We start from the raw sequence: 18,776 nt of genomic DNA, 5'->3' as shown, positions 1-18,776 counted from the left end.
TAGTTTTAACGGTCTGAGGGATATGTATATGTGAAACTCAGGGAGTCTGGTGGTTTGTATGGAATATATATAAGACTATATTCAGATGTGGAACTGGAATCAGCCAAGTTCAACATGCACACCACCCTATCTAAACAGGACTCAAAGCAAATTAGCAGGGAATAACCTAGCCTTAGGAAGTAGTAATTACACCAAGGAGAAAGCCCAGCCAAAACAAAAATAGAAAAAATAAATTGGCTATCCCATTTTTTTTTGAGAGATAGGCATAAAAACTTGAATTTCCAAAATATAACAAGAGAAGATGGGGAAAAATGTTGAAATATTGCTTTCCTTTACCCTAGGGACTTGTTTTGCCTTGTAGATCCAGTAAGAAAGACAGACAGACACGATAAGAGCATTAAAAGGAACTTAGAAAAACTGAAAAGACACAAAAAGCTCTCAGAGATTGAACCTTGGAAAGATAGTTTTTACAGATAGGTTAAGTAGAGCATGAGGCCATAAGCAGCAGAACTGCGCAGACCCCATTTTTGAGAAGGGGAACTGAGCAGAGAATTTGCACCACAGCTAAGCCCAGGAGCCTAGAGATGGTAGAGTATCTAATTATCGCCCAGACATAGCATACGTTAAGGACCACAAGATCTAATATAGGGACCTAAGTTACACGAATGGCAAGGAGAGAGCATTCACCAAGATTTGTAACCACTAAATGAAGGTTTTCTACAGAGAAGCAAGGCCAAGAATAATATAGTGTGATTAAGGCTATATTCTATTTTGTTTGCTTGGAAGACAAGAAAATTTTACTCTAACATTTCTGTAAGTGTCTTTTTCTTTTGGGAACAGTTCCTATTTTGAAATGATGAGACACAAGTATGGATAGGCTTCCTACAGAGAAAGAAGTAACTGCTGATAACATTAAACAATTTAGGAAAATGTTCATATACTTTACATTAAATAACATATACAAGTTGCTGAGCTTGTACTTCTTCACCTCTACCAAGATTTTTTTAATTTGCTCTTTACGATTTTATTCTTTTCTATCCTACTTGACAAGGTATCGAGGTACCGCTTAAACATAAAACCTGTTGCAAAAATCTATGTTAGCCCTCATAATTTTTTTTAGCATTTTAATTTGCCTACAGTGTAAACATCTTATATGAGTTTAGCTTTTTTTTCTGAAAGATCATTTGAATACTTTTTAAGAACTTATGAACTGTTCACTGATCCCACAATTATTGTCTTCACAACCATTTTTCAGTTGGTTGGATTGTGCTTTACATTACTGCAATGTTTTGCCTGTCCCTTTTTATAGACAATAAAATCAGGCATGGAATAGCCATCTCTTTGTATCCAGATGAAGCAGGAATAGTGGAAAAACCCATGACATTGAGTATTTAAACCAACTGCTCTCTTTGAAGAGAGCTACAACCACTCAGTATAAACAAATTAAGTAGGATAAGAATGAGTTTTTAAAACACATAGATAAATATATTTCCAACGGGTAACTTTTGAAAATGAATAATTTTGAAGACAGGACATTTCTAGTTTTTCAAAATACCTTTGTCAGGTTGGTCGACTTATCTATACAGGTTCATTCAACAGTTCAGAGAATAGAAATAATATCCTGTCCATATGACGTTTTCACAAGGTATGCTAGTGCAACTGCAAATCTTAAGAAAAGCCCAGGTTCTCCTTGAGTAACTCCATAGCAAGTTTGTTTTGTTTTTAAGTATGCTTCTTGCCTGAAAGCCTATGTGCTTTACAAAAGGATTTTTCTTCTTTTGAAAGGTAAGATTCTGGGTACCCTTGTCTGAGCGTGCAGAGCAGTGACTGGATTGGCAGGAGGCATACGCAGCCCCTGAGCGATGGGCAGGAGAACGTGGATACCTGGCACCAGCAGAGTATGGGTGTTAGCACCAGCTGGAGCTCAGGATCACTCTGGTGACACACACAGAGAAAAACCCAATAAATAAAAATATCCTCTGATTTCAATGTTGCCAGCACTTACTTGGCACCTCTGTTTCCCAGATGGCAGAAAGGGATAAATCTGAGTGCTCCGTCTTCTCTCCCACCAGTGGAATGAAGACTAGTCTTATGAGGAAGGCAACACTGTATTTAAAATCTCCAGTCATTGTCATGCATGAACATATGCAATACTACCCTGATTTAATCAGACCTCTGTAGTTCCTACAGACTTTCAGTGATATGGTTTGTACAGGGATCCTCCTACTATGCAGTCACATCTTTTAAAGTGCAACGGAGTCCAAATTACAGCATATAAGGATTAAGACTTCTTTACCTCATTTCATGACCATTTTGCTAGTTTTTATGTCATCTAACATACAGACTTTATCTTCAAGTCCAAAAAGGATGTCAGTGGCTGTGCTTCAGACATTGCAGTCGTATTATTTAACTTATTATAACTTCCAGCTTACATTAATTATTACTTTTCACATCAGGGTTAAGACACAAAAATTAAATATATGTGTTTAATGTTCATATATCAACATTTTTTCTTAACTAGTAGCGTGGCTACTGCATTTTTATGGATAAATTCTCCAGAGTGGAATTGTGTATTTACAGTTGTGTACAGTGTATGCCTTTTCTTAGGTCAGCCCTTTTGAGGCTTTTCAGTCAACAACATGTGGATTCTTCTTTTTATCCTGTGATTTTCTGTAAGTTCAGAGTGGACTGGATTTTGTTTCCATTTTGCATTTTGTTTGAATTATATATTTTTGCACTTTGATTAGAGATTGCACCTACTAAACTAGAATATTGATTCCTGAATTTCTGTGGTAAATCTAACTCTTGTGCAGTACCTTGAATAAACCTAAATATCAGTTTTAGGTCTCTGAAAAATATATGCAGTTTTGTTTATTTGTGGTCTTATCTGTATCTGAGCTGAAATGTAGACTGTTGACCAATGCACATTTTCAGACTTTTTGTGGCCAGTTTTAATAAATTAAACTGTACATCTTTTAGAATCAGTTATGCTAGAATTCAATTATCAAATGGTAAAAAGTCAGTGTCAACAAAGTAATCTCAAAGAGACTTCTGATACAGAAACAGCGGAGTATCTTAGAAACAGGCGTATCACAAAAGGTTGCTTATTCACACTGTGTCCATACTTATGTGAATTTAACAATGACATCTTTACGAGGGCAAGGCACTGTCAATCAACCTAAGACATGCAAGCAAAACCACTAATATTGCTAGTAATTAAATTTATCACAAGGGTAAGTCTCTCAAGACAGAAATTGGATCTAAATTTTTTAGAATACAGAATACAGCATATCAAGACGAAATCCAAAATTGGCTTAACTAGTACCGTAAGTAGTGTAGAACCCAGAAACTTTGTACCCTTTATATCACCAAAACCATTTCAAATCTATGAATAGGAATTTCAACAAGACTAAAGACAGAAGATTGCTTCTTGTTTCACAGAAAGTAACAGTAGTGAGTAGGTAAAACCAAACTCATAAGTAAAACCAGTGACACACTTGTTTCAACATTAAATTTCAAACAGGAACTTGCTCTTCAGGCTAATGCACAATTAAGGTGAAATATGCAGAGTGCCCAGTGCCACAGACTATGAGTAACTTTTTGGTTTTTATACATGATAGAAAAGTTTTGAAGGAGATTACTTTAGATCTAGACTAGAAATGCCAAACTGCTTAACAGCAAACAGTTAAAATAAATGATGCCATCTTAAAATTCATTATTTTATTTTCAGGTTTATCACCAATTTAAAACATTTAAGAAAGGAAACATGGCTGCAATAATTGTTCTTGTTTATTCATTAGTTACAGAATGTTATCGTTCAACAAAAATTTTTATCCAAGGACCAACACCTAGGCTCTTCCCAAAGTTGGTGATTTAATTAACTTGGAAACCTCTGTAGTTATTTCTAATAATTGCTTTATTTTTCTGGTTGGACAGTCAACTCACCACAGCTAAATGGTAAATTTTTCTGACCCATAAAGTAAAGAAAAGCAATCAAAACACCCATTAGTGTGTTTGAGCAGAAGCACCACAGAATCTTTAAGTGGCTTATTGGCTGAATAAAGCAGCATGAACATCAAAATTGGTTATGTCGGCACTCACCCAAAATTGATACTGAAATCAATGAAAACAGCTGTAGAGCTTCATAAACTAACTAACTAACTAAATAAATAATCTAACGAACATTATGATTGGAAATAGTGAAGAAACTGCAGATAGAACAAAACTGAGCGGCAGCACCATTGGTAGCTCAAACTGGTATAGAGGGAATCATAGTGTTTACTTGTAAAACTACAATGTTACTGTACTAGATTTGTTTAGAAGTAAAATTTATATTGATATGCAAAATTCTGTCCTTAGAGGCATTTATAATTCAAATCATACCTGCTGAGTTCACAGCACATAAAACGCTGATTCACTATGATCTTTATTATTTTAAATTTATTTATTATTTATACTTAAGTTTATCCAACATGAATGTACGTGGCATTAACATCTATGCCCAAATATACACAATAACCCATAAAAACAAACTGCAAATAAATAGTGCCCTTGACAGCTAAATTATAGAAATAGGGAGCAATGGAACTTCTGGAACATGTTTAATCATGCATTTTACAGCTTTACTCATTGTTTATCTTGCTTTTCAGTGTCATTCAGAAAATGTATCTTCATTGGTAATGGTACTCATAGCAACAGGCAAAGCTTGAAAAAAGTAGTGTGTCCCTTTTCTTGCGGAGCTTCAGGAGTTGAAAATCGTAATGAAAACATTAAAAATTGAAAAAGATAAGTACAGACGGAAAGTGAGAAACATCTCTGAAGTTCTGAAATAGACATTTGTGACAAGGAAATTTACAGAAAGATTTTTATGTAGATTCTTGTTTGGAAGGCAAAAAAAAAGTCACATTTGGAATATGACTGAAGAAAATCATCTTCTCTCAAAATTGGAAATGGTGATTTGTAAATGAATAGGATAGCATAGCTCTGTTGTGATTCTCAATGCACCTTTCCTGAAGCATAACCTCAGGGTGACAATGAAACTCACAAAAGAAGAGAACCAGTCACATTGTCTAGACAAAACTCTTGGAAAAAAAGATAAGGATAGACTCCAGGTACTGGCAGGTCATCCTGTGCAGAGATATAAAACAACTATGACTAAAGTCGGTTTCACTTGAATGACTGAGATTGCCTAAATCTTGATCAGTTGGCCAAAACAAGAACTGGGTTTCAGTGCAGCGTATTGGTAAGCACTGTTATTCAGACTTCGTTTAATTTAAAACGGACAGCTTTGGTTTTTTAGCTACATGCAGTACAATGCCATTTTAAATATATGTGTAGAGATTAGTGGCTGAATCAAAGTGAAGAGAATAGAGGAAGACATAAGCAGAAGTGCAGAAAGAGCTGGAATAGAAAGTGGAGCGGCAGCAGAGCTGTTATGCGACTGTAGTCCAGAACAAGCTCTGAACCTGGAGCCTGTTGCAAGGAGAGGCAGCAGAGCAGCGGAATAAGAGACTCGGATAGGTAGGACCAGAGGCAATGCTTCCTGTTCTTTTCTAATGCTCATCTCATTGTGGTACAAGCTGTTAATTAAAATATATTAATCTCTTTCTGGAAGGAGTGCAACTACGGGTCCCAGCCGCCATCGTAACAGCCACTGAGTCTGACAAAAGAGTTATCACAAAGACAGCTTAAGGCATCAGCAGACTTTTCCCTTGGTGAGAAAGATGCTGTCCAAAGATGTTTTATTATTCTTTTTTCTTACAGAAGTATTCCACACTGTTAAGTAGCTGTGATCCCAATCTTTATTCCTAGACTTTACAGAGAGTTTGAGGCATCTCTATGTTTGCAGGATGCAGTGGATAAAGCACTGGCTTGTAACTTGAGAAAAATGGATTCACATGTTGATCTGTCACAGCCTTTCCTCTGGTACTGAGAAAATATCTCAGTCTTCTAGTGTTTTATTTCCCACTTTGTAAAGCAGTGGAGGGAGTACTTCGCTACTTTAGTAGCGTGACACAAAGACAGAGACATTAAAAGCTCTGAGGTGGAGAGATACTCCATGAATGCATGCTGTAAACATGTACAAGATAAAAAGATGGAGCTGCAACCTCTTAACAAGCAAATGTCAGCAGTAATTGATATATGCCAGCTAGAAAAAATACTAAATAAACAATGTGGAAATCCATAGTAACAGGTATAGGAGCAAATGTGGGAAATACAAGGAAATCTGATTATTCTAGATAAAGAGAAATATTTGGCACTGAACTACAGAGGCCATCACAGAACAGTGGAAACATTACCTTATCCTTGCTTGATTTTTAATTATCTCTAGCTGGCCAGAGCTATTGGGTGTTTGAGAGAATTTTAATGCTTTCAACTGCAGTTTAGGTAGCGGTAGCAAATCTCATGGATTTTCTCTCTAATCTCTTCCTCTGAGTATCTGTTAAAAACATCATCAGCTGAGTCATTCATTCTCCATGCTTTTTATATATTTCAACTACAAAGTGTCAATTAGACCTTATTTTAACAGAAAGAGTTGCTTGTTCTTAAAAAAAAAAAAATCCACAAAAAAACCTGTAGAATAAAACCCACTCGTCATTATAGTGACAAACCAGAGGATGTACTCTGAAGAAAGAGAAAATGAAATGTAGAGGAACTTCATGTTTTGGTACCTTTACAGGGATTCTGTTAGTGAGCTCGCTGGTTTGAATAAAAGAAAATACGTTATATGTTATTAGCAGTTCTACACGGAACTGTACTCCTCAGTGGAGACTCCCTGGAAAACCATCTTCCTTTTCTGTGGAATGGATGAGGAAGAGACATTTTGAATGGCCACTTTTTAAATGTGAATATGTTTCATTGAAAGAGGATAGAAGCATTAGGAAAAGATGAATGTAGCTGAATTCTACACCAGTTAAACCTGCTATGAAACTAATAATTAAGGATTTAAATTAAAAGTATCAGACAGCTTCATGCACTGAACAGGTTCTGCATAAAATTTCCTGGAAATCAATGCTGTACTTCATTATATGATGCAAATTATAAATTTTCATCTTCTGATGCTCAACATATACATCACTTAAAAAAATAGTATTAGCTAAGTATCTTTAAAAGGATTTGTTATAATGGGAAACTTAAAAAACACTCAGTGAAAATCCATTTCAATCTAAAAGAAAACAAAACTCTAAGTAGAACTGTTGTTGAAGTAAACTCTGTCCTGGACTCTTGTCCAAGGTGTCTTCCACCATATTTTCTGAAAACATCCCAAATTAATTTTCAAGATTCAGTGGCTCTAAGAACCTAATAGATTTCTGGCTCAAATAACTGAGAAGAGTTTATTGTGTTTCAAAAATGTTTACTATTTAAACAGCCTCTTGGAGTCTGACAGCTTCTCAGTCAATTATCTACAATGAAACTCCAGTGGGCTAGTACACTTTTTCTCTTTAGAACTCTGTTTTCTGACAGTAGGGGACTTCTGAAAAAGTAATGTCCTATACAAAACTTAGAGGAATCAGAGACTTAGGATATCTTAACTGGAATTGTTTCCTTTTTATGTTTTGACTAGTTCTCTGATCAACAGGGTTTTTTTTTTTTTCCCATTGTGCTTCCCTAGAGCTGGCAGACTAACTGGGTACTCTTTAATCTTGAAATAATACTTTACACTTTCTTAAGAAGAAGTTGGGTCAGGTTTTCTGAACACAGAATAAATTTCCTTTTCATAATTTCCTTTAGATTAATCCTTTTGTACCTCAATGCCTCACACCTAAATATGTTCCAGTGAAGAGAGCAGAGGAAAGTAGTCAAACTTTACTCAGACAATTTCTATGAAAAAAAATTACTTTGTGTGGTCTTTTTTCTAAACAGCATGAACATTTTAAAGTCAAGAGCCAAAAAAGGCAGAAAATGCCAGAGAAATTTATTGTAGGCTAGCTTCTTTCATCTACTTCCATACAGTCAAGACAGATTCACCCTGTATAATATTATACCGGAAGTGATTCTCCAACATATTTGCCTAAGATTCAGCTGAAGCTCAAGGGCTGGAGAATTTGAGATCTCTTGAGATCTCTTGCAAGTTATCAAAATATTTCAAAAAGAAGTAGTCAAAATCAAAAGCTCAGTGTAATCGAAGCCTAGACTAGCTTTCTGGACTGATTGTCAGGTAAAAAAGCAGACCATCTCTTTTAAATTGATATTTAATACTCCATCAATAAACTAACCAATAAGCATAAAGAAAGAATGACTTTTTGACCATTGGAATAGTTAATCTTTTCTTTGTTCAAGTTCTGTATGTGTGCAAGGTGATAGACTCAAATTTGGAGTAGTCGAACCCCTATAGCTATGACACTGACCAGCTAGCTATTGACTAACTTCTACTCCCTTCAGATTCCCACCCCTACCATAAAGTAGGCTAGATTCAGTTTCAAAAGTAAACTGCTGAGCCTGTCCTTTTAAATATAAATGAAAGCACATTTAAATCCACAACATACTAAAATCTAATCTTTTAACACAACAGCAGCAAAAGCACTCTATTAAACAGCATACCACCCTGTGAATTGAAATCCCTTTCAGCAAATGTTGTTTAAAGTCCAAAGGGCAGTCTTCTACTTACATCCCTACCAATTTTTCACAGCATCTGCCAGAAGTGAGCAAAACTCTCCAATAAAATAGCAGTTAGCAAAGTTTACAAAGGTCATTCTTACAGAGATAGCATCCAGTAGTGAAAGGACAGACTATAAAAAGAATCCCAGTCTCTACTCTTCTGTGACATCCAAATTGTTATCAGTAATCTTTTATAAGAATTTTTAAGAGAAAAAGTTGTAATAACATGCTCTTGCTCCAGCTATTTCTGAACATGGAGATATTTCAGAAAACACTGGCAAGATCTGAAAGAGGATTACTGAAAAGGTGACCAGGACAAAGGATCTTCTTAGGAAGCGAGCTTCGACAAACAGCAATCCCTCAACCAAACTATTTAGTACAAATTCTGTAATGAAAAGAATGTTAATGATATTGAATACTTATCATGGAAAGTGCTAAGGAGAATTCACGTTGCTATTCATGGCACGGAAAGCATTTCATGAAAGTGCCCCTATGCAGTAATTACTATACCATAAAATACCAGTGCTTCATTTAGCATCGATTTATCCGGCATAATGAAAATGAAACCGTGAATGAAACTTGGGGTTAATTCAGGGTCGAGGTGGATTCTCCAGCACTGTAATAGTTTTAATTCATGTTATGATTTGGAGCTTTACCAGCGTGTCCCAAAAATGGCTCTACAATACTCATTTTGAATGTGTACTAGTGCTCTTTTAAGTTTTCTATTTTTATTCTACACTTTTTTGTTAGTCCTCATACTCTTGGTCATGCACTTTGCTCTTCAAAGCTTTTTCTTACTTCCATACAATCCTATGCTGTATTATAATTTTAGTAATTTACTTTAATTTACAAACTTTCAGAGAGATGCTTATTTTAGTTAACCATCTTTACTAAATAGCCATGTAAGTGTGCTGTTTCTCCTTTGCTTTGTCTTCTTTTTAATTTGGGAGTCTTTGGGGATCCTAAATGATGATCAAGATTTTATTCCCCATTTTTCACCAAGATGAGGATTCGTAATAAATGTTTGCTTCTTGATATTTCCTGAGGCACAGTGACCACTAATATTGTAGTCACTATTATTTGATGACTCAGATATAATTATTTTTTAACAAACTCGTCTGATTTACTTTCAACTGAAGGCAAACTTTCTATGTGACTAATTTTTAATCAACACCCCCAAGAAAAACATGAGTAAGCACTGAGGAACTATTTTGTTAAAGTTTGGCCTGACTGAGCATTTGTTCTATTTAGGTGCAGATAGAGCTTTCTGTAATGGCCACTTTATGGATGCTATTATCTCCTTGATCTTTTATGGTTTGTATTTTCTGAATCTTTTTGATCTTTTTGATTGAAAATGTAATGGTAGTGTGCTTATATTACTGTGACTTGAAACTACTGGATGAGTATCTCCACTTACTTCTTTCCCGAGTGTAAGAACTTTATACACACGCACTTTGCAAATAAAATAGCTATATTTTCCTCCCTGTTTAAGGCACACCTTCACTATATAGTGCTTAATTTCTGGAATTCTACTATTTGGGGAAATTTCTATTCTGTCAACATTGTCTTTTATTGCTTGTCATTGAGACATCTCTCTTTTTTGTTCTGTTTTACCTTTTCCAGTGGGTATATATACATTTGGATTACCTCTGACTTTTTAGCCATTACTTAAGTTTTTACTGACACAGATTTTTATACTAACATGGAAATACAACCTCTGTAGTCACACACTTCCTGGTTTTGACCTGGTCTGTAAGTACTAAAATACAAGTCAACTTGCATCACGATATTTTCAACATGACTGAAACCAATAAATCCTGGAAATTTTACAGAGAACAGCATGGATAATGAAAAATATTTCCTACAAGTACCATTTCCAATTTTAAGTGGATTTACTTCAGTCTTGTTCAGCTTGCTTTCTGGTTCACATTCAGCAAAGATATTAAATATAGTGACAGAATATCCTAAAAAAGAAAATCATTCTGTTGCTGGTATTAGTGATATTTGCAGAAAAGAAATTCTGTTTTTTCAAACACACTTGTGCCAGAAATGCGAGTTTAAGAGGCTGGTCTTCTTCGAAAGATAAGTAGATATAATATCTATTTATTTATATAGCTAACTATTTTGTTGCTTAAGTTACAACTAAGATCACCAGAAATCTATGTTGAGTATTAGCAATATTGTATTCAGTAACTGAATACATTGAAAGAGCATACATACAAACTACAGAATAAACATTCATGTTCATTATTATCCATGGCAAACTCCTGAATCAAGGAACAAACTGAGGAATATCATTATGTGTGCTTGAACGACATGTTAGCAAACACAACATCTTGCCAATGGCATATTTTGAAACAGAATCAGTATCCTGATTCACAGTCTCCTGTGACAGCCAACAGACAAAGCTGCTACTAAAATGTTCAAGGTCTTTGTTTACTTAATTGTACTTATAGTATTATTGGGCATTAGCTCAAAATGATTATGCAGAAGATCGTTGCTTATGTCCCCAAATTATCATTTGCTTAGAAAAAGTTTGTAAAGCATAGAAGTAGTTTGTGTGACTATCTGCCTCCTTCTATAAATAAATGTCTACATTTTAGTTGCAACACAGTAAATCATCACATAAGTACAATTAAGGTGAAGCACTGAATGATTTGTCTCAGAATGGAGACAAAAGTACTTCCTGAGCAACCCCTTTACAGAGAGCAGTCTCAGGTAGGAGTCTGACTTCATAGACTTCAAGAACTTTGTGCCTTGCAGGCTGACCAGAATGTACAATGACATTCCATTTCATTTCATCTTCATCTTTATTAACTGGGTTTATACATTTTTTTTTCCCAACAACTATAAAGAAAGCAGAAGTAAAATATATATTTTTAATAATACCTGTAGTGAGCTTGAGTACGTGTACTTTCTTTTTTAAAATAAAACAAGTATCTGGAAAATAAATTGGATTAGGTCATTAAAGTAAATTAATCTCAGAAGAACTCAGTTATTAAACAATGTTAAGCATAAGAATCCTTTTCTTTTACTATAGATAACTGTTTCATTAATAAAAAGCACTGAAAACTGGTTCTCTTATAAGATTTAGCAAAACCGTCTCCTGAAATATTTTCTCACCAAAAATTCTGGTCAAATCATTAACTACACGGAGCCTGTCTTTAAAATTCAAAAAATAAGCTCAAAGAGCATGGCTCTGGAACTGCAGATTCCCTGTTGTTTTTGGCTTTACAGTTTTCTATGGCATGGTTTATGTTGTTTGATAGTATCCTGGTACATATATATGACAGATGAACTGCTGCACACTTTCATGTACTACTTTAAACATTTAAAGAACATGGAAGATACTAAATTGCAATATACAACTGAAATACTCCAAAACAGACCTGGTAGACTCAGGGCTACTTGTCATATCAGGCATTAAGTAGATCCCACCAGGGGTGTTGAAGCCATCGACAATGTCTAGTCTTTAAAAAGACATAGATTAACTCAGTTATACTCTCTGGGGCCTAATGGTTTGGCAGACTGATGATGCTGCAAGAAGCTCAGACATAAGGTAATTGCCTCTTTCTCTTTTTTAATATATATCAGCAATTATGTGTTAAGTAATGTACCAGTAATAACCTGTCCTTTTCTCCCAGACTTAATGTGACCAGGTATTATCCTGTACAAGATTCTTTTTGCTCTTAAAGGTTGCAAATTTGCTTTGTGTCAAACTGAGACCCTTGTTCTCTTCTGCTAGCATATTGTGGTCTGTATGAGTCCCTATTATGTTCACTATTATTAGGGGGTGTTACTATTATGTCTAAGAAGAGGAAATACTAGAAGAGAATAAATTAACCCCTGGGAAAATATTAGTAACGTTCTTGTCCACTGCATAATTTTGCTTCACACACAACCAAAGTCCACTTGAACTGTGCAATGAATAGATTATTACAAGAAGACAATTTGTACAATCTCCTACTATCACAGCTTTGAAACAAGGTAATTCCTTCTGGATTAAAAGTTTTCTCTCTTATTGGTATTGGATCTTCACTTTATGCTCAAGGCAGGAGAATGTATTCTTCAGTGCAAATGCTTTTTCACTTTCTTATCCCTCTTGCTTTGTCTACAAGACTGCTCAATAAAGCCTACAGAATTGTACAAAAATTCTCTCTTTGTTGGAACTAATTTGAGAAGTAAATATAACAGGTCTAGAAGGTACAAATAAGCAGTGGAAATTACAGTGGAATCTACCTCCCAGACATGATGGTCCTCAAATTCTTATATTTCATAATTCACTTCAAATTTTTGCTCTGTTTATGTCACTGTCAAGCTCCACTAGACATTCCTTTGTCTTCCTCCCATGGCAGTGAAGAAACAAAGTACTTAATTTTACAGTGCTACCTCTGTAGCACTGGAGAACCATAAGGTCAGCTTCACCTGTCAGGTGGATTCCTCTGTTTGGAAAAGAGAATGACATTCAACACAAATGGGACTTTTTGTCCTCCTTATATATTCTGAGAATGCTTACTAGAAATGTTAAGAGAACATTTCTCATCTACTGTAGAATGAGATTGCCAAGGTTTTCCATAATGCAGGAACCAGAAAACATCCGTTCATTCAATGGCATTTCTTTACTCTTTTTCTTTCATAGAATCACAGAATGGTTTGCTTGGAAGGGACCTTTAAAGATCATCTAGTCCAACCCCTCTGCTACAGGCAGGGATATCTTTCACTAGATCATCATTGTTTTCACAAAAAAATGGCTTACTTAACTATTATCTTTTGAAAAGACATCTTTGAAAAGACACGCGTTCCCACCCTCAGAACAGATGTTTCACCTCCTGCATCAGTTGCTCATTTATTGGTTAATGGTCTAGGTTTACAAGCAAAAATGAATGTGTTCTTGCTGAACCTATATGAAGATTAAGCACTCTGATGATTTTAAACTTCAATTTCCTGTCCTCTTTGTCCACCACAACTCCTGCATCCCATGCAATTTGAACTGTTTTCCAAGGCCTGAAACCACACAGTCACCTATTCCTCTCATCCACTTCTAAACTTCCCTGTGACTCTTGCGAGTTCAAAGACACACTTTCACTTGTGGTGTCCCATCTGTCTAAAACTTATTTCCTCTTCTCCCTAAGACACTGAATCATTTCTTTAAATCTCACCTTAAAACCTCCATGCTCTCTTTAACCTATGATTCACCACCTCTGGAAAACATTTTTGTGATATCCTTCATGAAGCTTACACAGTAAAAAGAAAATTTATTGTAGTCTTGTTGAAGCAAGCTATACTTGAGGTACTAATGTGACTGTGGATTAAGGGTCCTATAGGGTCCACTCAAGATAGATTGACCCTTGCAGAATCTATTGAAGTCTGAGTATTTACATCCACTCACCTGAAAACCTCATAGCTTCACCCTTGCAGGCTTACAGTCTGTTGCCTTTCTTCTTGCCTTTGAACTCATAACTTTACTCCTGATGTCAGAAGACACCACTGAGTTTTGCCCAGCTTCAGTAAGGTGCCTATTCTGGATCCAGTAGAACTGAAGAAAAGGATGCAGTTCCCTTATCTCTCCCTCCAGTGACCAGTACCATTTCCCTCATCCTGACTTTGAGAGAGAGCAGCAGTAGAAACAAAAAAATCCCAGCACTCCTCTGTTGATCCAACTAAACGAAGGATGAAAGTTTCATCGTTGTTTCCTTATCTAAGCAGTCTGCGATAGATGGCATATTCAGGTATCTATTACAAAATCTGAGCAAGACAAACAATTTGATCTTAGATTGGTTCTATCCAGTTCAATGAGAGGATGCAGTGAGGCAAACTCACAAAGCCAGATGGGCTACACAGTGAGGGTGAGGGGGAGCTCTAAGAAAAGATATGTGTGAAAATTAGTAGGATGGTGTGGCACAAGCAGTATCATCCAGAAACTCATGCAAACGGTACCTATTTATAAGGCTGGTATTCCTCCCCATTCACAATGCACTCATCATTGTAGCAGGTAATTTTCTGTACTGTTGAAAAGGCCATTTAAATCTAGCTTTTTTGTTTAGCTCAGCTAAGCATTTTATGCTCGTGCTCGTTTTTATGCCTTGGAATAGTCTTGGGATGGAACTTTTTACTCTTTTTATTTAACTGACACTTGCTTGAATTTTGTTTTTTTATTTTCAAGCTTTTTGTACTGGTCAAAGCACTAGAAATGGAAGAAGAAAACTCCAGTTCACATTCACGTGACTCCCAGAGTTGTGACTAAATATTGAAGGCTTGCAATATATTTTTCAACGTTGATAATGTATGTTTTGGAATATATTAAATTGTGTGCATGCATAAAGACATTTTACACGTGGACATACATTTTCTGCATATAGGAAATCATAGAGATAGAAACACAGACACAAATGTTAATGTTTACTGTTAGCATCACCCTACTGCAATATGGCTGGTAGCACAGGGGTACAAGCAAAACCTTTCTGTCTTGTGAGTGATTACTGGTATATGAGGGAACAGTGTAAGAGGAAACAGACTTTGCAGAAGCAGGTACAGATTTAGTGGAGTTATTTTCACTTGACATGAAAATATGGTTGTGTACAGGCAAATCTTTTCGACTGCTGTCTGTCTGAAAAGTGTACAAGCTTTAACTGAAGTAGCAGTCAATTTTGATAGAAATATTGTTATGCAAATCTATTTCTAACAAAAGGTGTTCAGAACAATGGTTTTCAGATTTGTTATTCTGTCTTTATAGACCAACAAATGGGGAAAAAACCAAACACAGAGTATGAAATGAGGATTTCATTAATACTGTATTGTACCAGAGAGTACAGCAATACTAAGCCCGTGTACGAGGGGTAGCTGAATAAGGAGAAGAAATGGATTAAAAATATAAAGGTCCAAATCCTTACTTTTATTCTGGAGCCCTCAGTCCATAACCATCAAACCTGCATTTCTTACCATATTCTCACACTTCATTTTCAACTTGGACTATAATTTCTAGGAGGGATATACATAACAGATAGGCACTGCAGCAACGGTGGTTAATAACGAGTAATCATGGATCTGTTGGGAAGGTCCAGTGTATCTAGGAAAGTTATGGCTAGCATATTTTCTAGCTCTAAATCCCTGTAATTCTGAGGATGCTGTAATTCTTTAAACTGACTTCGCTTCTTGGAAGTTCATATTGTCATGTAGTTTGTGATCATATTGACTTTCAACTTTTGTAGGTTGTTACCACTTAATTATTGCAGGTGTCTCAAAAGCAATAATGAGTAAATGTAAAATATTACAGAAGAAAGTTAAACCAAGATAAGATTTCTATTTGGCTGATTTATAAGAAATAGAGTTTGGAACACTTTTTTTTTTTTTTTTTTTACATGCACATCAGATTAAATAAATAAAATTAAATACTCACTCCTGTTATGTAACGAGGTCTATATTGGATGGTTCCAAATAAGCCAAGTATGACTATAATAATGTGTATAAAATTTGCCAGGATGGGTGCCCACTGATAACCAAGGAAGTCAAATATCTGCCTCTCGAGCACAGAAACCTGCAATTAAAAAGCAAAAGCATAAATAGATTAGAACACACCAGAAATCATCTATTAGGGCATTTCTCTTTCCCATACCCAAGATAATTGCCCTGAGTTAAAAAAATACTTCCGTCAGCAGTAAAATGAAATGAGTTTGCAATGTTTCACCTTCTTGTTTTAATGAAAGCTGCATTTCTCACTGACAGTTTACTGAGTTATATTCAGTTAGCTAAAATATTCATGTGGGCAATTCTACCGAGATACTAAACTGTTCACTAGGATGGTATGTTTGCAGGAGGAGGAACACAAATCATTTTGTTATATACACCAGCAAATGTTATAATGTTTAGGGTATCAGTGCTGAAAATAAGTGGCAGGCTTATGACATCTTCTCAGCTACTTTGCTTCCATTCACAAACACCACCCTTCAGCCTAGTCCTGTCTCTTTACTTCTGTTATTTCCCTACCTTTTAATTTTTTCTCTTCCCTCTATGCCCAGCTATCCTATCAATGGGCTTTTAACTATAACCAAATGCATGCAACTTTTTGACTTGGCTCTACTGATAATGACTCTAGTTTACCTCCTCCCACTGCCACAAACATCAGTTGGAGTATAAGCTGTTACCCAACACGCTAGACACTTAATTTTAAAAAGTGAATTAAGGGACAATCTTGGGCTGTTGATGACTGTTTTCAAGCAATAACATGCCAAGCAGATAGATCAGAAAGTAGAAAAACTGCATTTCTAACAGTATCAGTAGAAATAATTTCAGAATTCAAATAGTAGGTGTCCCTTAATAGATACTCAGACATTATATCAAAATACAGTACTGTACCCCAACCCATAGGCAGAATGGAATATTTTGATAAAAATAATATTGATGTGAATATCAGAAGGCAATGTAACGGTGAAGTGACAGAAAGGGTAAGGAGTTTCTTTGACATCATTCCAACAATTTCATTAACTGGAAAGATGAAGAGATGAGTTTCATGAAAATGTGAATAATTAAAAAAATAAAAAAGACAACAATAACAATGCCAACCCCACACACACAAAAGAAAGAAAGAAAAAGCAGGCTGTTTCTTCATAAAGTTTCATTAATGACAGGTGACTACTCAGTTTATATTATGCCACACGCTCCATTCATTTAAAAAATAACACCTTTTGAGATCGAGTACTAAATGAATAATTAACTACTGTTCACCACTGTTCTTGCATGATATAGCTATGGGAGAGTTTTTCAAATTTTGTGCTGCAGTCTACTGCCACACCAACAATTTCTTTTTGAAATTAAGTTAGAAAACTTGCCATTAAAAAGGCAGCCTGCACTTACACCAGCATTGCAAATGTAAAGAGTGTTAATTATATAGTACTGACTGGCATATGTTGAACTTTAAGATAGGGATTCTCAAAATAACCCTGGGGAAGTTTGTCAGCCATATCATTTTGAATTTGAAAGTTCAGGGTTTCATGTCAACCACTGAATTCCTCTCTACAACAGAGATTCCTTTCACACAATGCATCCAGCTTATAATCAGCCTTGGTATTTTGCCTAGCATTTTATTTTACAGATTTACTGACAGAAAGAGATTCTGGTCCTACATCATCCAAGATCTTAATGAACTGATATGTGCTATCCTACAACTCTCCCTAGCAAGGCAGCATCATAGAAGAATTCCCAGAATCCCAAGACATAATATTCTAATGGTGAAAATGTGATGAAGAAAGAAAAGGAAGGCCAAGGCGTACTAGGAACTTCATGAAATCTCGGACTCCCTGTGCTTCTAAGTTTATCATTAAGAAATATTTCCTTGACTACTGACATAGTCATTTATACAAAAAAGACCAACATAGGGCATAAGTGGTGTTATGTAGGTCTGTGTGAAGTCTGCTAGGGGTATCAGCAAAAGACCTGCTACACCTAAAGTGCTGGTAAACAGGTAACAAAGGGAAAATGCTCACTCTGAGCACAGAGCTCTGATTTTCATCACCTGAACAAAGAGTAAATGACAATAGCAAAGCAGTAGCAAAAAGAGTCTAGACTGTACAAGCTTCTAGTATAGTAACAGCAGGGATTCAGCAAGCAAAAAAATACAAGGGATGACGCAAATCTTTCAACCAGCAGGAAAATCATACAGTTAAGTATACCAATTATAGAGGAAAATTACAGTACGGTAGTTAATTATATAAAAAACTAGAAAACCTAATATTCCTGCTGCAACTTTAGGTTAAAAGGAAATTGCACTATCATGCATCAAGCACATTTTGGTTTGGTTTGGTTTGGTTTTTTTGGTGAAAGACTCAGTAGTTCCACCAAACTTGTTTATGGGGCTGTGCTCGATAAATGGCTATTCTGTGCGAATCTTCACTTCCCACACACCAATGCACTTCTTTTTTTTTTGATGACTAGCAATTTCTTCAGTACCGAGCAACCACTCCCTCAGATTTTGTGGCCATGTTGAAACTTCAGGTGGAAGACCTACCAGAAAATATGGCACATAACGCAGTGTGTAAATATTGGCTGTGCAAAACAAGGAGACGAGTCTGTACCATCTCTGCCGCTGTGTATCTACCTCATACTTGCCATAGGCAAACTTGCTATTAGACTTTCTCCTGTCACTCCAAGGAATCAGCTGAGTGTGGGGACTGCTGGATATGTGA

General features: G+C 35.8%; 1 protein-coding gene across 1 annotated transcript in view; it reads right to left on the bottom strand.

The window, feature by feature from the left end:
* The window catches only part of NKAIN2 (sodium/potassium transporting ATPase interacting 2), a 562,467-nt gene that overhangs the window by 294,453 nt on the left and 249,238 nt on the right, over positions 1 to 18,776 (bottom strand). The window contains exon 2 of the mRNA XM_075145763.1: positions 15,995 to 16,132. Within this exon, the coding sequence (XP_075001864.1) occupies positions 15,995 to 16,132 (138 nt within the window). The remainder of the gene's footprint in view (positions 1 to 15,994; positions 16,133 to 18,776) is intronic.

The sequence above is a fragment of the Calonectris borealis genome, chromosome 3, assembly GCF_964195595.1.
Source record: "Calonectris borealis chromosome 3, bCalBor7.hap1.2, whole genome shotgun sequence".
NCBI lineage: Eukaryota > Metazoa > Chordata > Aves > Procellariiformes > Procellariidae > Calonectris > Calonectris borealis.
The sequence above is the reverse complement of the archived record's forward strand: the minus strand, read 5'-3'. Positions and strand labels throughout refer to the sequence as shown.